Raw genomic sequence first — 27679 nt, forward strand, 5'->3', positions numbered from 1 at the left:
TTCCCCTTACAATTAGGTCAACAAGAATACCAATAAAATTTATCAGTGAAAAGTTATTACTATATGGTTTTTTATAACAACCCCTGGAACAATAACATGTTTTCCATATGTATATATATATATATGTTATTATGAAAATTAATAGGTTGATTTATTATTGGGTATTACGTTTTGTCTTCTTACTCAACGAGGTTTATCATGCTCTGTTCTTTTTTAGTCCTTTTTGTTTTCATTTACTTGTATATAGTATTGTATATAGTATTTTAAAGGTACAAAAATCATACATATAAATAACTGGATTTTGAAAAACTAAAAATGGCTGACAGTGATGATGACACTGATGGTTTTGGTATGTTTCACTGTTTTTTTTTGTTGTTTCTTTATTTTTATTCCTTTATAAATAATAGTCTCTATAGAAATCCTATGAATAATGTTAGCATATTCTGGATTCTTTTTTTGGTTTCTCTTTAAGGATATGCTATTTTTTAGTCACTTTGTGTTGTTTAACCCTTGCTAACAGGCAGTTTAAATAAATCTTTGCAAGCACTAAGTGTTGCTAAAATAATAGCTTAGTTTGTGGTAATGAATTATCTATTTCTTTTAAAATTTTTACTACTGAGCCATTTTAATTTGTTGGCTTAATCTGACGAGGCCTAAATTGCGTATATTTAGTTTACAAACAAAATAAGCGTTGTCAGTCATTAATATATATGATAATATTTTAATGAATATATTTGAAAAGAGTTTAGAGTGTAACAGACCAGCCTGAAATAGTACATCACAAATCGTACATTAAAAAAAAAACTGGGCTATACTTTTAAAAAAAACAGCTTTCAATCTTAAAATGATTGAAAGCTGTTGAACTTAATGTTACTTGTAAAAAGCAATATCGCAATTAATTCCTCATTCAATGTTTTCAGGTCAGCCCATCATGTATAAAAGTGCCTTGGCATTTTATTAAGTATTTATTTTAAATGGGTCGAAGCTACGTTACACCAAATTTAATATACAGTATATGTTTGCCCCACAAGTTGTAAGTTGCGAAGACTCAACTTACAACTTGCTTACATATCAATTGAAAACCCTGGTTGTGTACAATGTGTCAAATTGACAAAGGTATATTCCCACACAAAAACAGCTTATGCAGTAAGGGTAAAGAAAATCGTGTTACATTTTATTTGATTTTTTTCGTATATTAGGCTTACACCCACACTCTTTAAATTATCGTAGCATGGGATCACAATTTACTATACAACTGATATCATTGATATATACTATAAGATTGACAATCGCCTTATTTTTTTTCAAAAACTATCAAAATGTTCCATCGTATGGAACTCACTGTCTTTGTATATTTGTTTAAAGTCTTTGTCTTACATAGCAAAAATAGGACTGTTTGGTACCACAGATTATGGCAACATATTTTTACAAAACTATACTATTATACATACTGTTGCATATGGACTTTCTCTTTAAAGAAAATTTTCAGAAAGACACTAGAAACTAATCTAACTAAAGCTTAAATTTGATATAAGGAGTCCATGCTCTCAGTGCTGAAACTATATATTTTAAACTTCTTAGGAATTCTACTTAAAGTTTTACTTTCAAGTGATTAAGAAATATTTTCAATGTTTTTCAAACCATTACTATTTAAATTGTGATTACTAATAATCACTTTCATTACTAAATTCTTATGTGAGCCAAAATCTAAAGAGTGTTATAATAGTATACACATCAGTGTAGTAAGAATTTCCATAAAGAAAGGAAACCAAAGTTTTTCTTATACATAAAGTGTTTCATACAAGTAAAGTATGGGTATAGCATTTTTTTAAAAATTCTTTTTGAAAAGCTTTTAAATTTGCAAACCTTTTGTTTTTGAAAACATATTTGGGTGTAAAAGCTTAGCGCGATGCCTAATATTTTTAATTTCAAAAAAATACCTTAGTGTTCTTTGTAAAAAAAGCAAAATCTGTTGTTAGTATACCAAATGTTTTTTGAAAAAAAGGCTTTGAGAACTGTAAGGAACAAATTTTATTTTAAACATTTAATTTTTTAGAGCCAGTACCAAGAAAAGAGTACGATGTGATATACAAGGCATTGGTTGTTGGTGAATCATCGGTTGGCAAAACAGCACTTGTTAGGAGGTATAAAAATCCAGATAAGAAACTACCGAATCTTTTGCCAACAATAGGTTAGTGTGTTTTTTTTAAAAAAATATATAATTTTTATAAAATAAGAAACAAATTACGTTTTCCCAATTTCTGTTGTCTTAAATGCATGTAGCTTGTTCATGCAGAAATTCAAAAAGTCAAAATAGTCTAGTTTCCCTTTTTATAAATGCAATATTGTAGATGCATAGAAATTTGATTTGGATGTTTATTTTCTTCTTAGCCAAGGTATTTCAAAGTTATTGTATGACATAAAATTATTACCAAACTGTGACTTTAAGTGCACTGACTGGTAGTAAAAGGTTGTAAGTTTTATCTGCAACTTCTTTGAAAACGTAAATAAATTTCCACTGCTTGAAAGTTAGTTGAGCAGTTAATTTGCTGTTAAAACTTTTGTAGCTTCAATACATAATAATTAAAAAAAACATCTAAATAAATAAATATATTTATCTTGTAATAGGAATTGATTATCGTACTGTGGATATGGTCATTGATGGATTGCGAGTGCGTGTTCAATTATGGTATGTCTTTTAGTAAATGATTGTCTTATAATATTAAAAAAGATTACATGTTGATGATGATTGAAAAAAGTTATGTAAAAAGTTTTGTTAAGGTATGAAATGAAATTCTTGTATGTTAATTGTATGTTAATTAAAAACCATTTCAAAATTTTCTAATAGTAAATGTAACATATTAGTAGCATGAAAGTGTTTAAAATAGTGAAGGAGTGTTATTTTTTTAGCTCGAGTTGTGGAGTAGATATTTTTAACCTTATTTTTATTCCATTGTTTTGGTTGGAGAGATTGAAATGTCAAACAACCGTTATAACTAGTTACATAAATTTAAGAAAAAAGTAACAACTAAAGTATAAGTTAAAATTGCTTCAAGAAGCAAACTGTGGTCTTCAAGGTTTTTTCGTGAAATTTTAATGGCAGGGTATTAAAAACATCTAAATTTATTGCCAATGATGAAATCTTAAAATTTGAATCGTACATAATACATTTTACCTATTCTTATGCACATAAAAAGTTTAGTTCATGTATGCAAGTCTTCCCTGTTTATCACATAAGATATGACACACTTTTGCAATACATACACGGAAGCATTGCTTGACATTCTGTTGTCTCATGGTTGCAAGTCCACCTGCTGTTCCTGGTATAGTCATCACTTTTATGACAGAATTTGTTTGTCATGCTTTATGATTATTTTTTTCTTTCAACTTCTGATTTGTGCTTTCAACTTGATTTGAACACAAAATAAATAATGCTTAAAATTGCTGCCGATTTGCACATTGTTTTATCTGGAATTAAAAATAAAAAGCGTAGAGAAATTTTAGAAAACTGCAATCTTGAAATACCAAAATGAGCGTACATGTTTTAATTATTTCAAACCTGATATCAACAATTTGTTGAGTAACAAAAAGCTGCATATATAACATTTACTTTTAAATTTCTTTTTATATCTTTTTTGTTTGTTTCATGTATTTATCAATCACTCCGGTGTTGATTTTACCAGTATATGTTTTATTTAAAATGAAATGCTTTATACTGATACAATATTTTTAAAGAAGTAAAACTAAAAAGTAACTTCATGTTTAAATGTGACTAAAAAATAAACTCTTCTTAAAGGACTTGTTAGCTTATGTAAATGAGTTTAAATATACTGGTATTAAATACAAAAAAAGAAGAATGAAGTAGCCAACAATTGCTGACACCATACATTAATTTCAGGTACCCTACATATATGCATTAACATCATTGTGTCATATTGACTTTTAACTTCCTATTAAAGGGAACCCGAGCTACAAAATGATGTTGGACTTATATTATGGAGCTTAGAAAGTTAGCTAACAAGTCTTTTTAAATTTTTTAAAAAGCTCTTTTCGTTCTCAAGATATTCACATTTAAAGAATTTCAGATTTAATTATGCTGCATGAAATATGATGTCATACATCATTAAAAGCAAATTTGGACATTTTCTTTCATTAGTAAAGTGTGCATTCAAACTTTATCAATGCATAGATATAAATACGAACTGATGAAAGGAAATGTCTAAATTTGCTACTACTGAAATATGACATCATAATTCGTGCAAGAATAATTATTTGATTCGTTGTTTTGGCATTTTTCTTAAAAATTTAAAAGAAATGAACTGTTTATTTGCAAACATAGTGAAAGAAAAGGAACTGTAAATGATTTGGGTTTTGTTGGAGGTGTCAATCAAATAATAACATTTTCAGAGAAAAAATAGCGTTAACAATAAAAATAATAGCTGCAATAGAGACTTTTGTACTTAGTAAATTTTTCTTCCTGTTGAATATTGTGGAGCTATTCCTTGCAAAGAGTCATTTTTTTTTTATTGAACCTGCTTTTGACAACAGGTAGCGCAACAACTGTTTGTCAAAGTTATGCAGAAAAATTAAACAACAAGAAGAAAGTTTAATATAAAAAATAATACAGCTAACTAATACAATGGAACTATGCGGAATAATATTTTGCCTGCTATACAAGCTGTGCAATACCTTTTTTTTTTATTTCAGTCATTCTCTCATTTAAGGGGTCCAAATAACAAATGCAATAAACAGTACTTTTATTGTTAAAGTAACCATTTCTTGCCATTTGGGTTCCAAAAAGGAAAAAAAAATTCCCCAAATTTGTCCACTGCACTATTTTTCAAACAAATGTAGGTGTGGCTGGCTATTTAGGAAGATAAAAGATAACAGCAAGATCACCATAGCATAGATTGTGATAGATGGCTGAATGGGAAAATAAGAATGCTGACAATGGAAAACAAAAAAGTAGACTTGCAAAAAGCATATATTTATTCTAAAAACCTGCAAGAAGATTCACTGAGCTGTTCCATGCAACATTCCTTTTTTTGCTGTTCTCGGTTTTCTTAGTTTCTTCTTTTTTCTTATCATTAGTACCATTCTATTATTCACCGTTGCAGAAAATTCATTTAAGCTACATCGTCTATTCACCCATACATCTCCACATGCACACGCAATAACAGTAAAATAAAGTAAAATATAAGTCTAGTTCATATATCTAGTTCTGGATTTTTCGTTGCAGATGTTATGACACACTGTACCAATGCATATGAATGAGCATTTCTTGATCTTCTGATTATGCATATAGGGCTTCAACCCACCTGTTATTCGTGATAGTACTATATCAGCTATCAACTTTCTGCATGTAACTTGATTTAAGGACAATATAATACAAATTACCCCTAAGATGGTCACCATTTTTGTCATTGTTATCTGGATTTTGAAAAAAAATTATGCTAAAAACAGAAGTTATAATACACTCTATTAATATAAAACTTTTGAATATAACATAATTATTAAAAAAAATTCTTTAGTTTAATGTAATATTTCTTTTTAATTATATATTTTTTTTGTTTACAACATATTTTTGCAAATACTTGCAAGCTTCCAAAAAATAGAAAAATGGAGGTATCAAAAAATTTTTATTTCTCTCATGAAACATAAATACAATGCATGGATATTGTATTCATATTTTTAATCATATGTTTAATTAGGATATGAGTGGATTTAAATACATTGCCCACCAACTCGCTCTAGCAGCTTCGTTCAACAAAATATTAGGGTACAAACTTGAACCTAATAGTTTGTTGGCTATTTCTCTAGATGGCTAAACACTATCACATGACCAGTACGCTGCTAGCCAATAGGCAAAAGCTCTACATTGACAGGTGTATAGGCCTAGTAAACAAAGTAAAAAAGCGCTACCTGTGCTTTCCGCAAAAAATGCATTGTAAAACATTCAGCGCGATAGGAAAGATAAGAAAATCTGAAGAAATGTGACGCAAAATTTAGTATTGTTTAAGATGTTGGATCTAAGCAATTAAGTGAATGTTGATAATTGAACTTTGACAAGTGAAGAGTTACAAGTACTTGTCATTCGGATTAATCAATTTGTTTTTACTCTTTGCACAAAATAGAAAGGATGTGAAAGTCCTAAATGTAAACCTATAGAAAAAGATAGCAAGTGCAACGTTGATATCTAAACTAACAAGTCCAGATCATTATAGAAACAAGGCTTTAAGTTAGTCTTTAAAAAGAATACTAAAATTATTTGCCATATGTATACTCTTAGTTATTGGGGATATTTATCCAACACAATTAAGAGTTATGGTATAAATTTTCATCGTGTATCTACAAACATATTTACATGTTTTTATTCCTTCAAGTGGAATATACAGTAATGTACCAGCATAAATCTCGGCATGTGTTAAAAAAGCACACATTCCGACAGGTTTTCTTTATTCTTGTTCTACTCTTGCTCAGATAATTTTTCTCAATACTGAAACCATTTGGTTGCTTGTGTTTCTGTCCAGGATTTACATTCTCATGTGTCTGACTTGAGTTGCTAAGCAACATTAACATGGTTACGAGTACAAGTGAGATTTTTGATATTTTCATGTTGACTAAAAAGTAAAAAAATAATGTATGTCCAAATCAGAGCATTTTAGGTTTTTGTTTAACTTCTAAAAATATTTTTTACCTGTTTTGAATCACTCTTCTGCAAGGTAAATGTGTCTGAGCTTATGATATGAATAAAAGTTTTATGTCTGATTTAATTATGACAATTGTGTATTTGGTATATGCAGCTGCTTATAAAGCTAATAAAAAAAGAAAGGATATTTTTCACACACATTTGATAGATGTTTGATTCTGATGAGTGTGTACAATCATTTATCAACTTTATCAAAGTTATTTTATCACGAGTATACCACAAATTTCCTATTTTAATCGAACACTGGTTATGTTTGACCTTATCATTTTCAGCAAGGTTCAGTTTGAATGATTGCTTTAATTTTTATTTTGGCCACCCTGTTATGTCGTCATATCACCATATTTCTATTGAAACTGTTTTTTCTGTGTTACATCGAACCTCGAGAGGGAGAAGAATTTGCTTAGAGAATTAAAAATGTCAGAATGTATACATTGCTTGAATTTTTGAATGCTCAGTGAATTTATAAAAGATTTTAAATATAAAATTCAGACCTGTCTATATTATACCAACATGTTCGAAAGGAGGTTAGGCTGTATTAAAAATATATTTCAAAGCATGTAAATTGTTATACTTTTTAGTGAGAAAGGAGGCTGCAAGGGAAACCTTGTCCTAAAATACAAAAAAATATGCTCAGCCCTGCTTTGTTGTCGACCTTTTTTGAATTATTTTGTTTATGAAATCCACCTGAAGCCAAGAACAGGACACTGAAATCGTCAAGACACGATGTGGTGTGACAAGCTTTCAGATGATCTTGAATGGCTGGACAATTAGATGTTGTTGACGATTCTATATATATATAGACACAAACTCATTTTAGGTAAAATTAATCTGATGACGTCGCAAAGGTTGGAAATGACGTCGCATGCACGAAAAATAAGCCATTTTTCCTATTTTACTATAAATACTATAAATCATTTCGTAGCAGAATTTTTTGATCACAATTTTTTAGAGCAAAAATTAATTTCCAGCAATAGAATGCCGGGTTAAGAAAAACTAGTGTCTATTAAAAGATTGCACTAATTTAACGTTTTCATCTTTTAATGAGGAGCAGTAATTAGACAAAATGAAAATAAAATGAATAATTAAAACGTGATGTATATTTTGAACACTTAGGAAAATAAATACAGCGTATTGACAACGTTTTAAGATGAATAACTATGAAAAGTAATGAGACTAGCAGATTACCTTTACACCTTTTGCGTGGAACTCGTGACTGATGCTCCTTTGTCTAATTGATAAATTTTCCTAAATTTTCTATATTTGCTTCAACACCATTATTCTTTATATTACTTATTATTTGGTTGGTTCGAAATTTTTTTTATTCAAGCTTATTTATTCAGGTCTGCTATGTGTATCATTGGGAATTAAAAAAATGTTTTAAGGAGTTGGTGTAGAGCGTTGAATTGTATATTTGTATAATTTACAAACTTCCTTATTGAGAACAATCATTGAGCTAAATGTGTTATGATTCTGCTGTGACTGGAGTTTGAATAGAGTCGACATTTCTATGGGATGGAGGTGAGAAGAAGAGGGTTAATTGGTGTTCACAAATCTCATGAAAATGCTCACCCTGAGTGTTGTACCGAAAGTTAATTTCGTGATTATTATGAACTAACCAATCACACTGGCTCATTGAAATACAAATATATTTCTATGAATATTAAAACTGCTATCAGAGTAGCCACCCTATAACCGCGCCGAAATTGTTTTGTTGCATGCCTTTTAAATTAACTAAATGTTGCGTTCTTTTGACACATATTTCATGTTTTATAACTAATATATATTTCTCTACAAATATATCTTACAAAATAATAATATTTTACATAATTACATTTTCGTTTACTTGTTCCTGTTTCGAATGGTGATGCAAAAATAAATAAATAATGTTGTTATGTAATTTAAACGTTGCATAAAATGTTCCACCAAGCCTTAAGCTATGCAATTTGTTCTGTAATTTACACGTTGCATACAGTATTCCACCAAGTCTTAAGCTATGCAGTTTATTCTGGGTTTTGTGTCACAAACATCGTAACAAAATCCACCGCCACAAAATTCTTCACATACTTCTTCATTGACAGTGTTACATTTTGAGCCCACGTTATCTCTTGTAGTTGTTTTTTGGTAGTGTTTCACAACCGCTTGTTTCCAGTTGATTACACCGGTTTCTACTCGCACTGATAATAACATAATTATGCAAAATAACTCCAATTTCATTTTTGCTCTAAATAAAAAAATATTTAAAATTTAAGGCTTAATTTCAACACGGAACTTCGTTCGTCAGGGTGGTTGTCGTAGTTTAGATATATAATTTTGCTTCATCAAAGCTCAACAAATTTCCTTTAAATCTATGACAAAACTTAAAACTTACATGTCTCTGGTCAACTTCTACAAGGTTGCACAAATCTTCTTTTTTTCTCCTGCGTGTGTTGGCAACTTTGATTTAAAAGAGTTTATGTAACTGCAGGAATTACAGAGTATTTATAGTCACAAAATTTGCCTAGCTCATCATATTGTTGTAACCACTTTCCAAAGTAAACAATTTTCACTGTGTATTGACGTCATTTAAAGAGAATTTACTGTTGCGCTTTTACAATGAAATTGTGCGGATACTTACACGTGTGATGACATCAGAAAGTGCTGATTTGAACAGAAAAATTAACCAATCAGCTTGCACGCTAATGATAAACAAGACATTGAACAATAGTTATTGTGATTTCATTTTACCAAGAAGTACTCTCACGGAAATAAAAATTAAAAACACTATTCGCCGATATTACGTGAGTTATAAATTTAGTTTAGTTGTTTTCCTTAGAAGTGTCATTCATTTTGGATGGTTTATCTATGATATATTTAATTTAAAAAAATTGAACGTCATGCGAATCTTATACACCCGACTTTATTTTCATTCATACACATTTTTTGTATAAGAAACAACTTTATAAGAAACTAACTTGTCGCCTTCCAAAGAAACTTTTACAAGTTGTGTAAACTTTTCACACGTGTCTCCCATCAGTCAATGACATTCAGATATAAGAACCTGGTGTAACAATATATAGTACGAATATCGAGTAGATTATCCTAACAAATAGAATGAATACTTGAAAATTGAAGATTTTAACAGAGCATGCATAATTTTGTTGATAATTCAAATGCTAGTGGCATTATTTCAACTATTCAAGTGTCTTTGTTGTGTCGAAGTCCTGATTTTGATTGCATATTCCTCTATAGGCCTGTTAAAATTAGGAAACTTTATAGAAAACTTTTTCAAGAAAAATGACCTCAAAAACTTTTATTTGTTTGTCGTGTGCTTTCTTATAAAAATGTGTAATACAGTTATTTATTTTCAGCTCGTAAAAGATTTTATTTTTATTTTTATTTACGTTATTGTAAAACGTACAAAAAGCGTATTTTCTGTTTCAGGGACACAGTTGGTCAAGAAAGGTACAGAACAATGACCAAAAACTTCTTTCGCGGTGCTAAGGTTTGTGTTAATTGGTTGTATAATTATCCAGTCTGATTGATTGTTCCTTGTACGCTAATCTGTATGCAGAACTCTACAACGTTTGCATAATAATCATACACACAATAAAAGTTGTATCGCATGATAATCATACACACAATTTAAGTGGTTATTGCATAATAACCATACACAGTAAAAGTGGTTATTGCGTAATAATCATACACAGTGAAAGTGGTTATTGTGTAATAATCATACACATAATGAAAGTGGTTATCGCATAATAATCATACACATAATGAAAGTGGTTATCGCATAATAATCATACACATAATGAAAGTGGTTATCGCATAATAATCATACACAGTAAAAGTGGTTATTGCATAATAACCATACACACAATGAAAGTGGTTATTGCATAATAACCATACACAGTAAAAGTGGTTATTGCGTAATAATCATACACACAATAAAAGTTGTTTTCGCATGATAATCATACACACAATTTAAGTGGTTATCGCATGATAATCATACACAATTTAAGTGGTTATTGCATAATAACCATACACAGTAAAAGTGGTTATTGCGTAATAATCATACACAGTAAAAGTGGTTATCGCAAAATTCATACACACAATTTAAGTGGTTATCGCATAATAATCATACACAGTAAAAGTGGTTATTGCGTAATAATCATGCACAGTAAAAGTGGTTATTGCATAATAATCATACACTGTAAAAGTGGTTATCGCATTAATCATATACACATTTTAAGTCGTTTTCGCATAATAATTATACACACAATTTAAGTGGTTATTGCGTAATAATCATACACAGTAAAAGTGGTTATTGCGTAATAATCTCATACACACAATAAAAGTTGTTATCGCATAATAATCATAATTAAAACATTTTTCTTTATAGGGTGTTCTATTATTATTTGACGTCACCAACCGAAATTCCTTTGTTTTAATCGAGGAGTGGGTATCTAGTTTGAAATCGGTGAGTGTCTTCTGGGTATTAAAAAAGCTGTAAAATTCGCACAGCAGAGTACTGTCTGCGAAAAAATATAATTTCCTGACTTGCTTTTATTTTGAATAGTGAATAATCAGGTTTGTGCTTTTTCTTAATAAGTAATATTTGACTTTTCGTAGTTTAACTTGGATAAAGAAGAAGTTTTTCTTATCGGCAATAAAATTGATCTGGATTATCGAGAAGTAACGTACAAAGAAGGAAAAGAGGTTAGCCTGCGAACTTAAATTTTTATTCATTGAAGTGATACTGATGGGCGAACGGGCGGATATGTTGAAGTGAAAATTCGCTATAAAATACTTAACTGCCTTTTCATTATACCCTTCTTTCTAAAGCTTAAATCCTTCAAAAAAAGAACTGAATTTTGAGTGCCTATTTAGCTTGCACTAGCCTGTGGTATGAAATACATGAACTGAATTTTTTAGCCTGTACTAGCCTGTGGTATAAAATGAATGAACTGAATTTTTAGCTTGCACTAGCCTGTGGTATGAAATAACTGAATTGAATTTTTAGCTTGCACTAGCCTGTGGTATAAAATAATGAACTGAATTTTTAGCTTGCACTAGCCTGTGGTATGAAATATTACGAAACAAGTGCAAAAACGGGAGAAAATGTAAAATCAGTAAGTGCATTTATAATTTTGTTTTTCTGCAGTAATAATTTCCAATTTGTAACCTTACATAGTATACGATACCTTTTTTTAGACGGTTGAGTTACTGATTCATAACATGAAAGATTCCAACCATCCATTCGAGGTAGCTAGACTTGTTGATACAAGCAGTAACTTTTTGCACGTCTTGTTTTCGCATGTATGACGTTTTCGCGCATGCGCCATTTGAACGTATTTTATTGATACTAATTTTTAAATTTTCTTCTCTTGGTAATAGACTGCTTGGTTAGTGAGTTCTTGAAAAGGTATAACTTGTAAATCTAGTAACCTTCAAACGAGGATTTTGAAATATTTTTTTTTTTAGAATGGACCAGTTCATGTTATTGACGGTGATGAATGGGAAGAAGTGTTTCGTGATCGCAAATCTGACAATAATAACATCAATCTAGGAAGGTTGGAGAGTGAAAAAATATCAGCAACTGGTTGGTGTTGTTACTCATGATCCATGAGCTATTTCTTTTTTTTTAATTTTAACAATTACAGATTCAGTCTCATTGTCAGTCTGCGCTTAGGCCCTGACAAGGCGGTGATTTTTGACAGAAAAGTTTTTAGATTTTTTTCTGAGACAGTTTGACCATTGTCTTTTGAATAGAAACACTAAGAAGAACCTACCTTAACTGAAGAAAAGCGCTGATATAGTAAGGATCAATAAGAATTTTAAGTGGCATAAATTATTTTTGACTGCGCATGCGCAGTACTCCTAATTAATTGATTTAACAAAAACTTTTACTAGCTAAAACGTGTTTCTACAACACGTTGATGTCTGCTATAAATTACTATTTTTTCACTCAACTTCGATTCCAGCTTTCTCTTATTGTTTACAACAGACTTTAATTCATTGTTAGAGATACTAGTAACTAATTAGATGTATACGAAATAATTTTTTACGGATATTTTTAATATATGAACATATCTTTTCCATTTTTTTTGTATAATATAGATATTTATAAAAAGCTTATTCTCCGCGATATTAAAATATGTATTTTAGTGCAAATTTATTTTATTTTGAAATTTATTTTGTTATTAAGAAAATTAAGTATTTTTGTAAGAACAATGAACTGCAAGAAACCTTTTAAAAAACCAAAATGTTTTTATCTGACAAATGATCAGGGTCTTCTATTTTGAAGGAAAAACAGAATGCCATGTGAATCCGATGATGTTTGCGGGCTAATACCAAGTGCTTTCAGGTCCTTACGTGTTTTTTCAAGTACTTAGAGCGCATCTTTTCTCCAAGTTATACATGAATACATTTTTATGGAACATTGTGGTATGCAATTATTTAAATAAAATAAATTATTTTGTCACAGTTGACGGCGGAGGAAATTGTATTTTAAAATTTCTATTGTGTCGCCTACAATGTGGAATTTTTCGTCGCATGTTTTGACACCCCCCCCCCCCCCCCCCTTGTCGCATACAAAAAGTACGTTTATCCTGAGGGAATTAGGAAGGGGGGTCATGTGATGACGAACAAAACGACCAGGGATTCTATATACTATGTGTACGTTTGCTTTCCAAAAAAAATATTTTTCTTTTTTTCTTTTTGATTGATTGTTTTGCGGCTGTGCAATATTGGATTAGTTAATTTCGAGAAGTAGTTGGTCGTATTGTTCGCTCGATGCGTAAAAAAATCACCCCCCTGGATTTTTGCCTTTCGTTAATAATGTTACGAGGGGGCTGACTTCTCGTTTAATTTCCTAAAGGTAGTTATCAGGAATGGAAACAAGTTTTCTTACTTTGTTTTTGTGGAGGAGGCCTCAAATACGTACATACGGAGGGGGGAGTATGCCAAAAGTAACTTTGGGCAGACAGCATGGCGAATACTTAGGCAAACGCATTCTTTGAATGTCCCCTTCCTCAATTTTTCTTAGATTTTTGCCAAAAGCATTGACATGAAATTGTCAATGTCATATCCACGACATGTAGCTAGCACGCACAACGACTTTTATTTTACACACTATAAATATACTCTATTTTATTTGTAATAATTTCTATATAATTACTTGATTTCTATTTTTTTGCGTATTTATAGTATTAGTCACGCATAATATGAATTTGTTACAAAATTTACAAACGATGGAGTGTTTTATAACCTTGTGTTGAAATAGCGATTTAACTGGTCAAGGTAGGTTATAGTGTCACCATCACATTTATTTTTAACGAAAAATCATAAAATAATAAGTTATATCGTTTTGTCAAAACGTCTTTCTATTTTCCTTCCAATGCTTCAAATCATGATATCCACTGTGTCAGGAATTCTCAGTCAGAAATGTTTGGTCTTCTTATGAAATATCAGGAAAAAATGACGGGAATTTTAAACCTTCCACAGGTCCCAATAATGCATGTGCTTTTTTCTTCAATGTTTTCATTTTTAGTTAGTCTTGCTTCATTTTTTTGCATTTTCTTTATCTTCTTAGTTCATCAGCCATAACTATAGGTAAAAGTAGGATAAAAATCCAAAGGATCAGGATCTTTAGCTAAAAAAACTGTCGCAAAAATGTCAACAATGTCAGAAAAATCGAGGTCCACTTTTGAGTGACCATTGTTTGTAAAATTTAGCACAGAAATCAGTATAAAATATCAAATTTAAGCTGTTTTAAGCATTTAGTTACCTCTATAATGTAGCTAACAAGTGAAATAGGCATCTAATATCACTTTTTCATCTCTTTGAGCTTTGTCCAGTGGTATAAGTAGTGTTGTAGTAATTGATTTTTTCTTGTACCGTGTCTGCTACATTTTCGGCTTTCACCCTTTTTGCAGCACAGAAAGATACCTCTTAGAACAACCAATCAGGAACCTAATAATTTTCTTTTCTTAGTGCTCTTAATGGGTAAACAACTTTTGTGACTCTGAAACTCGTGGTTGTGTTCAGTTGTTTTTAATAATAACCCCGTTTGACGCGATGCAAATCAACAATCACGACACGGTTCACCATGATTGATAAGTAATTGCAAAATATTTAATGTTAATTTAGTTAGCAAGTAAATCCGCGTCTCAACGGAATCAGTTTGCAACAAAACCTTGCAAATACTTAAAGTGGGTAGGCGAGACAACAAAAATGTTTCCCTAATTTAGTCCAAGAATTAATGTAAAGTTTATTACTTGAAAGTTTGAAAAACGCGGCACACCAAAACTTGTGCTTTCTTTAAAAAAATTTCATATATATATGTTACCTGCGAAAAAAACAACAATATCTTTACACTAGCCGACTGCCGATTCACGGTTCGTGTTCTATAAAAAACATTCTCAAGAAAAACTTCGTCAATTCATTTTTGAGCAATTTTATTACCAATCTGAACATTTTGTAGCTAATAAAGAATACACTGAATGTTTAAAAAGTACATTTCTTCTTCCTTGCATGATAGCAGAAGTCATGGCAGTCGCCACCATAACAAAATTCTTCACAAACTTGTCCCATATAGTACAAACACTTAGCTCTTCTTGAGTCTCTCACAAGGCGACTTCTCATTCTTCGAAATCCATGTGATTGATGAGCACATGTCAACAGAAATACCATACACAACAACACACAAACATTCTTCATGGTACGACTTTTTTTTGTTCTATCCTGATAATACAATTATGTATTTATTTAAAAAAACAAGAATTTTTTAAATAATTATTGAAACACTATAATGTCATAATTTAGACACAGTCATTCTTAACGTCGAAACACAAAGTGATCGTTGAAATGCATTCGATCTAGCCGCTTTTTATTAAATTATTTTGGTTGCTCGTTGTTATTGAAAACTTTTTTAGTTCATCAAAACATTGAATATAAAGTAAACAACTTTAAAAAATATTTCGCTTAAAATATTTAAATTTACTGACACGAAAGCCTTTTATGAATTCGCAGTCAATTCCAGTCGTTTATAAATATTTTCTTCTTCCGTATAAATGTTTTCTTTTTACTTTTCTGGCTAATTTTCTCCGATTAGCAATTATCTCATTGCGTCATAATCGACATTTTCTTTCCATGGAATTGATTTTTAATAAATTCTGTTTTTATGCTCGGTCTGAACACATCATGTAATGTTTTTACCAAGCAGTTGCGTCACGTTACACAGTTAATAACCTTTAAGTTTCCCAGAAACACAAAGTGCTAGAAAGAACAAAGAACCCTTAAAACGACATCACTATAAAACTAATATAATTAATCGGGAGAAAAATCAATAAGAAAAGTCGACAAAAAAGACAGTGAAAATTTCACTGAAATGAAATAAATTGTAGATAGATAGTAGAAATTGTAGAATTTTTTCTAGATTTTTTAGGCAGTTTTTTAAGTTCCATACATATTGCCTCGTCCATAGTTGTTGTAGCTATATATATTAGAAATTTACTGATTTCAATGATATTTACAAGTCTCTTGCAGGTTTGTTATCAAAAAATAAAAAGAAAGCCTTGATTCACTTTTCTAGTCGGTTATATTTAAACCTTGGAAAGCGTTATTATACCAAACAAAGTCTAAAATACTTTTCATAAGCAAACAGTGGTAGGGAACCAGGGATGAACAGGGAAATTTGTAAGGAACTTTCAGAACCATACCACATACATTCACGCAACGTATGAAAAAGTCATATATGATCAAAATAAAGTGAGATATACAATATCTTTTTTAACGTTTAAGATCTCTGTTTTACCACTGAACTAGAGGGTTCTCCAAACGTTAAAAACGAGCAAATTACAGGATAATTTTTGTATTAAGATGATAAGGCTAAAACATAAAACTGTTCAAGTTAAAAAACTTCACTTTTGGTGTTATCTAGTCGAGCATTTCTTCTTTTTAACATGTTAACAAAAATCAAGACATTAATCACAAAGTTCTTTACAAACGTCTTTCATAGGATATTTACATCGTCTTCTTGTTTTATTTCTTGTCCATGTATATCCTCTGTCAACTAATGTAAGTAACAAAAACAATAACAACACAACGGGAAACATAACGTGTGCTTGCCATGTAAAAATGAAATTTTTATAAGGTTTGCGGTCCTCAGTATCCAATATTTACTTTAATAATTTTCAACAAAGGATGTTATTTAAGTTTGTTTTTTTGTATAATTAAAAAAATTAAAAAAAAGAAATAAAAACTTTATATATTTCTACATATTGAACAAAATACACTACAATTTTCATGTACTGGAGACATATTCTATATTATTAAAGTTTTAAAGATATTGAAATACCAATATTACCTGAGGGTGATGATACACCGAACCCTATTCAGTGCAGAGGAGGGAGGGGTGTGTGTTTCGCCCCCCTGCCTGTTCTTATTTTTTAATAAGTCTTTTTTGCTATGTTGCACAAGACTGATACTTTGTTTTTGATTGATCTTTTAAACGTAGATCTGCCAATTTTTAAGGTGTCATAACTCAGAGAGCTTCCTCGAAACTAAAATTTCTATGAAATCTTTGTCGACAGGGTTATAAGTCAAAATTTAGAATTGACACCATACCTAAGTTTTCACTCGTGGCAAACCGATTTCACAATTTTTCAGATTGTCCAACGAAAATTTTTGTCCGACGAAAAATTTCTCCAAATGCAAATTTTCTAATATTTTAAACATTTCCACATATCTTGAAAATTCATATAGGTTATACTTTGTTGATAGAATTTAGGCAACCAACTGGTCCTTTTACAACAAAATTTATTGAAATTCATGCCAAGGACTCAAAATCTCACTGCTTTTTTGACCTAATAATTGCCTTTCTCCTTTCAGAATTCGAACTTATCGATATCCAAGCAATAAAGCTCAATTCAATCACAAGCATGAGCAAACCAAAAGTAAATCCTTCTTGCCTTGAGGTATAAAACTTTTGAACAAACTTTTAGGCTTTTGGGAGAAATTTTCAATAAAAAGCAATCACAAGCATTTTACGAAAATTGATTAATTGATACTTTATAAACATCTCCTGCTTTAAAGACTGGGGCAACTCTAGCTATTTTTAACCTTTTAGGAACAATTTCTGTAATTAGAAATGAATTAAATACAGTAAACGTCTGTTAATTCGAATGCCGCTTAATTCGAACTTTCCGTTATTTCGAACAAATTGCCAAGTCCCTTGGGTTTGTCTTAATAAAGTCTTATATTTTGAGCTGCTTAATTCGAACTCCGCTAATTCAAACATTTCGCTAATTCGAACAATTTTTAGGTCCAACGCTGCACAATGCTCGTTAATTCGAAATTTTGTGTATCGATATATAAAATCTTATGGAAAATAAAAAAAAAAACGTTTTCATTTTTATTCATTTTTATTGTATCAATGGTAGTAAAATTTTTTTCAATTTATCAATTAAATTGGCATTTCCAATAAAATGAAATTTACAAGAAATTTGGAGACTTTGCCCATCGCCAAGCAAACAATGTTAAAAGACATTTATAAAAAAGTTGTAGTAAAGTTGTAATAAAGTTATATTAGCATAAAACTTTTAAATGTTTATTAAAATTTTTGTTTTTTCTGAACTTCCGATAATCCGAACAAATAATTTAGTCCCTTGCGTGTTCGAATTAACGGATATCTACTAAATTGATTTTGCGACAAAGAACTATATTTGGGTATTATCAAAACAGACATCTCTGATCATTTTCTTATCTTTATCACCTCCAATACAAACTTTGATAAACAGTCAAACCATGTAAAAATAAACAAAAAGCCCTGCGGCTTAAAAATTTCCGCCATTAGCAATAATCTGAACTTTGAAGAGGACTGAGTAATATGGGAAATAAAATCAATGAATATTCTAAAATTTGAAAATTCAATTTTGATTATTATTGTAACTGTAAATCATAGCTAACTTAACTTACATAAACTTCATTTCTCTATAAGAATAATTTTAAAAGAAAAATAATAAACCTGAAAATTGAAATAAAAACAAAATAAGAACAATGTCAAGGCTGAACATTTATCTATTTTCTCTTTTTCTCTGAAAAACAACTTGGAAAATATTTTTAAAGGTGGCAGCAAATTATTTTTTACATAATCAGTTACGAAAGGTAACTTTTCTTTTATAACACACTTGTCACGATTTTATAGGTATAATCACACGATGACCTATTTTTTCTTATTTGGCGCTTCTTTTACAGTGCAAATTATATCGTAATTGCACTCTGTGGAGTGCACTCTTTAAGGAGCGCCGATAATATAAAAAATATATATGATGTTATAAATTCGAACTCAACTCATCATTTTTAATAACTGCACAAATGTTTCATTGACAACCACTTCCCACGAACCAAAAAAAAAAGAAAATGGTTTTAAATCTGACAACTTTGAGGAAATCTTTATATTCGCAGGCTCAAAACATTGTTTAAACTAAATCGCCACTTGATTTGAAAACCATTTATTGTACAAACTTTGAATGAGGGCTTTAGCACCTTTATTTACATTAATATCCAGAGGTTGAAATTTATTTGTCAGGTTGTGCAGAACGATTACAACCTCGCAGTTATTTTTTGAACAAAATTCCTTCAATGTATCGTTATCTTGACCTTTGAAGGTATCCATAACAATAAACGAATGCTGCTCATTTGGGTACCCATTTTCCGTTTTTAACTTTATTAAGGTATGAAAAGATGGTTTCCTCAAAAAACTCAACTGATTTCTCAGTGTTTGACCAATGATTTTTGGTGAATGTGACGGAGAAAGAATTGGGAAATTTAAATTTTGGTAAAGAAAACTTAAACATTCTTTTCACCTTTAAAACTAAAGGTGTACTTTCCTGGAGAAACATATGTCATGTTCCAAGATGGCGTCTGATATCGCTCGCTGAAAAGTAAACTTCTCATCAGCGAGAAACTGAGGTGTTGGTTCAACCTTCCCTGTTGTTCCCTTGCGTTTTGCCTAATTAATTTTTGTCAATATATTTCTCGCCCATCCATCCGTTAAATTTAAAGAACTTTTTAAAGAATTTTTTTTTTGGAGGTGACGAAAATTTTAGTAACCTGTGCCCCAATCTATAATATTTTTGTTCAGGTCAATATGACTCCCAATCGCAACGCCCTGATACTAGCAGTAAATTTATTAATTGACATTCGACAATCTACAGCTAAAAAGATTATTACCAAGAAGTAAGACACAAAATACCTTATCCAATGTGAATGTTAAGGAAATTAGGAAAGCACATATTACCTGAAGCTATAAGAAAATAGTTGGGTGTAAAGAAGCGCTAGGAAAACGTGATGTTGGAAATGCAACATTTTAAAAGTCATCTTTGGCTAAGTGACAAACAATCCACAAAGTGAAGGTTAATTACCTGTATGGAGCAGAGAGGTATTGACTAAATTCATTACTCTTGACCAAGAGAAAAAAGAGTAATAATGAGGAACTTGAACGTTCATCAGAGACTATGGGGGAAGGCTAGTGTGATTTAATGTGTTTTAACTACACCAAACAACGAATTGGAGTGAGAAAGCAAATATATTTACTATTGATGGAATATTTAGATGAAGTCTTCAATGTTTTTACAAATAATAATGTTACAATAAGAAATGTTGAAAAACACTAAAATAGAATCAGATGTATGAAAATCTACATTTCATTCATAAGCTTTTATAAAATAAAAAATGCTCCTTCTTCTTTTTGCACGTTGTTAGCTTAGCTTTTGCAAACAAGTTTCACTTTATCATCACACACATCCCAACAAAAGATTCCACTGTCATCACAAAACTCTTTGCATTCTTCCACAACTTTACCTTTACAATTAGCACCAAAGTTTCCTCTGCTTGTCGTTTCTTTATTACCTCCCTTCTTCAGTATTTTTTTGAATAAATCTTTATTGAAATTAATAGGGGTAGTTTCTACCAACACCAACAGTAGCAATGCAACGTATATTATTTGCAAGTTCATGTTTTTTTCTCTTATAAAATAAAACACAAGATCAAAAACATTTGAACTTAAATTTGAAACTTCATAAACAATTTATTTTTTATTTTTTGTTTTATTTATGTAGAAGTAAATACAGACAGATAAATTAATTAATCTTATCACGCGACCAAGTTTCTTAATATCCATATCAATATTGCAGGGACATAAGTTAAACATTCAATTGGTTCTCCCTGAAAATAAAATTTTAAATCAATACTCTATCGAATGATTGGTAGCATTCTTTGCAAAACCCGACTCTTAAAACATAGTTAATTCATCGACTAACCAGGAATACCTATACATCACTCCTGGTAGGATATAATTTTTATCCTTTTAGATCATACAAGGAAGGAGAACCCTGTAAATCAGTACATTGATTTAAGAAAGTGAGATTTAAGATTACGTTTTAATACAAATTAAAAGTATCAAGAAAACATTTTTATTGTCAAGAAAATCTATACACAGGTATACATTTGTGTGTAAGATAGAGAGGTTGAAAATTCGAAAACGTTTTGAAAATCCTAAACTTTTTGTAATCTTATTCCCAGATTATCAATATTGTTTGTTCGTACTATTTCCTTCTTTAATATCTAACTGTTGCAAATACGTTTTTCTTTATCATCACATACATCCCAACAAAAAATTCCACTGTCATCACAAAACTCTTCACATTCTTCTACAATTATTTTTTTACATTTTACACCAAAATTTGCTCTTACACTCTTGTCTATTTTCCCTGGTAATTTCTTCCAGTTGATAGGAACAGTTTCGACCAGTACTACAAGTAAAAATGCAATAGATACCAATTGTAATTTCATTTTGCTAAATATAAAAACTATATTAATATTCCAATTAAGTAGAAGTGAGAACAAATATTATAATACTTTTAGGATTTATTAATAGCTAGAGTTGGAGAAGGAAGGGTTTTTGGAGGAAAAAAAACTATAACTGAAGTATAAACTATAATTTAAATATCAAGAAGTACATTCAAGAACATTTAACATCATTTCTTTTTTCTATTATTCAGCGTTATAAGGAGACCACGCATCATTCTGGTATAGAAATATTTGCTGTCAATATTTCTTCTTATTTAAAAAGGCATCAACCTTAGAATCAAGTCCTTAGAAAACTGGCATCTTTTCTAGGGCAAAATTATGAAATATTGACATTAGAGATATAGTATAGAAAATAATATAATATAGACAGATATAAATGATTCACATCAATCCTATATCGCATTTGAGTTCATCTGCTGATACAATTTTTTTTCCTAGTCTTGTACTTGCACATATATTTTTTTATACACAAGACAAAAATATGTTTTAGTATTGCATTGTATTACTAGCTGTGATTTACACAAATCCTTCCAAATAAATCATAAACCACAAAAATTGCCTTAGTAAATTGCCACGTTCCTTTAACAAAGTTGAAAATGCGTACTTAACCAACATGTATATCTTCTTAACAAAGAGATAATTTTGTCAAGTTTTTTTAACAAGTTATGAAATATATCACCACACAACAGCTAAGCTCGTTTACAATATGTTAGTTGCAAAAACAAATATTTACATTCTTAAAACCTAACCATGAATGATAATTTACATAATTGTCAACCATTTAATGTTGTTTTTGTCAGCTTGTAAACGTGCGTATTGTGTAGTCTACATAACACAAACAGCTTGCACAAAAAATTCAATGCTAAACTAAGAAGCCCTAAGGGGGAAAATAAAGCAACAATATTATTTATATAAATTATTTTGAATTAATATGTTGAATCCAAATTAAGTATAAAGTTTAATACTGACAAATTACAAAATAACAAAGCATATTAAAAGTGGAAAGGACGCGTTTTCTTTAAATAATTCCAACATGTGCCATTAACGTATTAACAAGAAAAAAAAGTTGCACACAAACTACCTGTCGATTTACGGTTTACCAAATCTTAATTTCCGGTATATAAAATCTCCAGAATGTTCACTACTAGAAAAAAAATCATTAATGGTTCTTGACCAGTCTTGGTATTTTGTTGAAGCTAAGAAGTACATTTCTTCTTCTTTGCAGGATAGCAGTAGTCATTGCAGTCGCCACCATTACAAAATTCTTCACAAACCTCTCCCATATAATATGAGCATTTAACTCTCCTTGTGTCTCTCACAATGCGCATTCTTGTTCTCCATCCATAAGATTGATCAGCACATATGAGCAGTAATAATATACGCAACAGCACACAAACAGTCTTCATGGTGAGTCGTTCTTTCTTATACTATCCTGTTAATAAACTACGTATATAAATAAAAGACCAAGTTATAAATTATTCCCTAACTAGAAAATGGTTTAAAAGGCTTAGAATAATAACAAAACTAACCATATCAGTTGTTTGTCCGTGTTCATATTATAGGAACCACGGTGGATTCCTAACACAAAATATCGATTCGGATATTATTTTGAGCAAAATACAGGCATTGTTATAGAAACTAGTACTTAGCCAGGAGTCATGATGTTTTACGTTCTCAGTCGATCTATCAAAATGGTTAATATTGACATTATCTTCTTTGAAAAAAAATTCTTATCAGTGCAATATAACACGTTTCTTATTAAATGATATCCTTGCTTTAAAAAAATGACATCAAGTTTGATTACCACCTTAATCCACAAAATAAACACATTGTCGGTTTTTACACTGAAATGAAATGTGTGTACAAATTTGCAAATGCTAACTACGGCAAACACATTATTCCAGAATGTAAATCTAGTCATTCACCAAGCCTTCTTGAAACACATCTGAAGCATCCAATATTTTCATACAACGGAACACTTTTTTATTCCATTATAAAATGTTAATTTATAAATTAACCAACATTGTTATTTCAAATCATTTCAATTACAGAGTTTTTTTTTTCAGAGACATGGAAGCTTTTTATACACGAATTCAACCAATCACAATCTAGATATATTTTCGCCTTCGCATGCATGTTTTTGTTTCTGTTATTTGGAAGCTAATCTTGTAGTATTGTTTCTATGCAATTTAAAAAAAAATCGGTTTTTAATGCTCAGTGCGAATTAAATACAATACGTAATGGTTCTTTTTAATAATTACGTCACATGTCTAAGTACTTTACAAATTTCACCAATATAGCGTCGGGGAAGTTTTTAAAACACAAATAAAAATTCCCTTAAAATCTATATTGTTGACATAATATCATCTGTAATAACATACTTTATATTATTGAGGAAAATAAATTCAGTAGAAAGAAGTCGCCAGAAAAAAAACAACATGAATTTTCACTCTTATTTTCTCTTCAAGACTGGTTGTACATCACTTGGCTGTCTAAGCGCAACAACAAAAAGGACGCGTTATTAGCTAAATATTTATTGATCACAATCATATTTGTCAATTTCTTTAAACTCCATTGACTTACCACAATTTCTTTTTTCGTCACTACACAGTGATGCAATTATTAACTCTTGTTGCTGCAAATAACACAAAACCTTGCTTTAGTTACTTACAAATAAAGAGTTTCATCTTTCACTTAACTTAGATTTTGACACAAGAAAACGGATTTCATGGCATTCATCTAAAAATTCACTTTTTGTCTCTTTATAGATTTTGCTTATATTTTTATTAGTTTGTTGCTTCGATGTTTATGCAAACAATGTGAAACATGAAACAGGTTATGTTAACAGAATATTCGATGTCAAAACAAGTTTATAATTGTGAATATCCACAAATAAACAAAAGTTCTGAAAACAAAAACTATAGTCTAGTTTTGGTGTCTTTTCACTTAAATCTGTTTAACAAAATAAAGAGTTTACTAATGTTGCGAAAGTCTTTTCAGTCTTAATATTTTTTTTTCTGGCCCTTTGTTATTAACCTTTATCTCCCCCTTTCCCTCCTCCTCGTATTAACAATAAATAAACAACATTAAAAAAAGATTACACACAGCCTCGATTTTTTTTATTAATTCTTCTTTGAACGTCGCATTTAACATTATCCATATGTTAGAGAAACGCGATACTCCCTTAAGTTTTTGTCTCGACAATGTTAAAAACAATCGAAATGCATGGAGAATATTGCATTAAAGACATTAAAATGCCACTTGTCTTTGGAGATTCAAGTTTATTGGATCATGTTAAATCATCAGTCTTCGTTTCCAATGTAAAAACCCAAAAGCCTTCGAACTACTGGTTAAACTACCAATCTGGCATAAAGATATAAAATGTTGGAGTAGATGTCGTGCAATATATTATAAAAAATGAATATTGTCATCAAAATTCAAAATTAGTGGGAGACATTTGAAGATTGTCAGAAAGCTATTCCTAATTGATCATAATGTCACAAAACTCAATTTTAAATGCATATAATTTGTAACAGCTTTGATGAGTTTCCTCAAAATCGGCTGGGTTCTCTTGTAGCATCCTGGCAAATCAACTTATTCTAAACAAGTTCAAGCTAGTTGAGATTTTGTTGTCACTTTCCTCAAGATATCGTCACTTAGGCTTGACTAAAGTTTAAATTTTAATGCAATCACGTGCTACTTGTAGGTTTTGTTTTGAAACTTGTAAAAATTAGTTAATGGTAGAAACTATTACATTTTTTTACGTTAGCCGCTTTAACTAATACTAGCAAAATTTTAAATTTTTCTGCACGCAAAATTAAGAACCCGCGAAAAGTAGCAGCTACATTTATGGTAGGTCAGACTTCCACATCTTCGCAATTTGAACTTTGGCTATGCCATTATATCTTCTAATTCATTGTGACGCTGGAATACATGCTTAAAGGGATTATAAAACGAGCTGTTGATTGACTTTAGTGACTTACACGAAAGTCCAGCTCAAGACAGGGAAACATTTTTGTGAGCAAGGAGGACAAAAAATATCTTAAATCATCTTAAATATCATTTTGGACGCCCAAATATAACTGAAAACGACAGAAAAATGCCTTACAAATATTCGATCTCCATAATTTTTTTTATATAAACTTATCTTGCTTTTCAATCAAGTCTCCTCGTAACAAAAGCTTTAAAACTTTTTGGCCTATCTAGCCAGCTATTTTCTTCTAAATTCTGCACAGAAACATACTAAGTTATTGCACATAAAGCCAGTTGTTTGAACAACAATGGCCTTATAATGTTCTTAAAGGCATTAATTACCTTTTTAGTGCTATTCAGTATACCGTTTTTAACAAATGAATTTTTGAGATGTACAGGGTAATGATGGACTGTTTGCTGTGTTCTTATTTAAACAATTGTTATAAAGTTTTTTTGAAAAATGGTATTACGCCTATTCCTCATGTGTGACACGGTTTACATGTAATAAACGTTCAGCCTGGTATTAACAACGGGCTTTTTATTAATAAGTGTTTTTGGGCAAAGGCTATTACGCCTATAACGCATGTGTGACACCATTTACCTCCAAGTGCTCAGTCCGTTGTCATGATTATTTTGTTGAGGTTTACTGAATCTTATTCCGCAAAATTAAATAATACTGACTAATTGTTTTTGCTATGGCGGAGTAACAACAGGTTGTAAATTGTGTTTTTTTTATTTCCGCTAAAGTTGCAGTAAAGTTTTTTATAAATTAAAAAATACATTACAACTGAAACTCTTTGATTTTGTGTGAGCTTTCTTCTATTCAATATTATTATTGACTATTATTATAATATATTGACTAATATTATTGACTGATTGTTTTGCTATGGTGTATACGCTTCACTTAATTTACGACATACTGCATACTTGTACTCAATCTGACCGTGTGGCACAGTTTGCGGTTCTTATTGAGCGCTCCTCAGGGCGTTCACAACAGTTACTTGTGGCTTAACCCGGCGTTTCGACGCATGGTCTTCCGGCTAGTCTCTTTAATAATAGCCGTAATCCGTCTGTCTATTCTGTTTGTGCGCGAGAAAAACGTCGTGTTACGAAAACAAGAAATGCGATAAATAAAGAACGGGCGACCCCGTGGATTTATCCACGGGTGACCGACTAGCCTATTTTATAATACCCGTGTACGTGTGTCTGTCACGCAAAATGGTACCACAAGTAGCGAGTCACACCCAATGTGGTATAAAAAGGAGGGGCAAAACCGTGGATTTTGCCAACGGGTCACCGACTACTATTTATCTACTAGACACCTGCATGTCTATCTGTTACGTTCAAAGTAACACTTAATTCATCTCTTCTCTTTATAGCAGCTGTTCCTGGATGCTGCAGATAAAACATAAAAGTTTTCACGATTTTTTTCAGATGTTATGGTGAGCATAAGTAAACTTGCACGTTGGCTCAACTGTTCAAAAGATCATGGAGGTACGGTGGCCCACATCTGCCACTATTGTCGAGCAGCAGAAATGGATCATCACTGCGCAGTAAAAACAATTCTACTGCGCAGTAGTCATAGTTCTGCTGCCCAGTAGTCACAGATCTACTGCGCAGTAGAACTTCAACTATAGCGCAGCATAATATGGGGCTTTGACTTAAGTTTTTAGACAATTTTTCCGGTATTCCATAATGGTTGTCAAGAATTTTGAAACACGAGTGTGCATCAAGAAGAATATAAGAATATTTGAAATCGAAAATTTGAAATCCGATATAGCGTTCTCATGCTTAATTCCTTTAGATATCGTCTAGATATCTTTTAAGATATCGTCATTGGGCAATGTCTCTTTTAATATGAAAGAACACGGCGAAAGTCAAACTAAAAGTAACAAAGAAACAATCAAATTTAAATATGATATATTATAAACGGAAGCACATGCCAAACTTTCAATTCCAAATCAAATCTCTTTAATAATAGCCGTCGTGTGTCTGTCTGTGTGTCTGCGAAAGCCGTGTCCCGTTACGGAAACACGGAATTTTGTAAATTACACACTGATACGAAATGCGATATATTTTTACCGACATTGTTTGGCCCGCTCGCACGTAGTATACTAATCACGACGCATGATTCTTTAAAACATC

At 30.8% G+C, this 27679-nt stretch overlaps 1 protein-coding gene and 2 long non-coding RNA genes across 3 annotated transcripts; 1 reads left to right on the plus strand and 2 right to left on the minus strand.

Annotated features, from left to right (window-relative positions):
- Positions 1–226: 226 nt before the first annotated feature.
- On the plus strand, positions 227–13939 carry LOC130656140 (uncharacterized). The gene is made up of 9 exons (XM_057458964.1): positions 227–349; positions 2057–2191; positions 2629–2689; positions 10130–10190; positions 11091–11168; positions 11321–11407; positions 11755–11820; positions 11903–11953; positions 12173–13939. Exons 1-9 carry the CDS (start codon positions 316–318, stop codon positions 12308–12310), a joined length of 711 nt encoding a protein of 236 aa, XP_057314947.1. The 5' UTR covers positions 227–315; the 3' UTR covers positions 12311–13939.
- On the minus strand, positions 6331–6817 carry LOC130656144 (uncharacterized). The gene is made up of 2 exons (XR_008984857.1): positions 6698–6817; positions 6331–6620 (listed from the first exon to the last, which is right to left on the minus strand). It is a non-coding gene; the product is annotated as an uncharacterized LOC130656144 (long non-coding RNA).
- LOC130656143 (uncharacterized) lies at positions 8468–9181 on the minus strand. Its single transcript, XR_008984856.1, has 2 exons — positions 9078–9181; positions 8468–8930 (listed from the first exon to the last, which is right to left on the minus strand). It is a non-coding gene; the product is annotated as an uncharacterized LOC130656143 (long non-coding RNA).
- Positions 13940–27679: the final 13740 nt, after the last annotated feature.

Source organism: Hydractinia symbiolongicarpus, chromosome 9, assembly GCF_029227915.1.
Source record: "Hydractinia symbiolongicarpus strain clone_291-10 chromosome 9, HSymV2.1, whole genome shotgun sequence".
Lineage (NCBI taxonomy): Eukaryota > Metazoa > Cnidaria > Hydrozoa > Anthoathecata > Hydractiniidae > Hydractinia > Hydractinia symbiolongicarpus.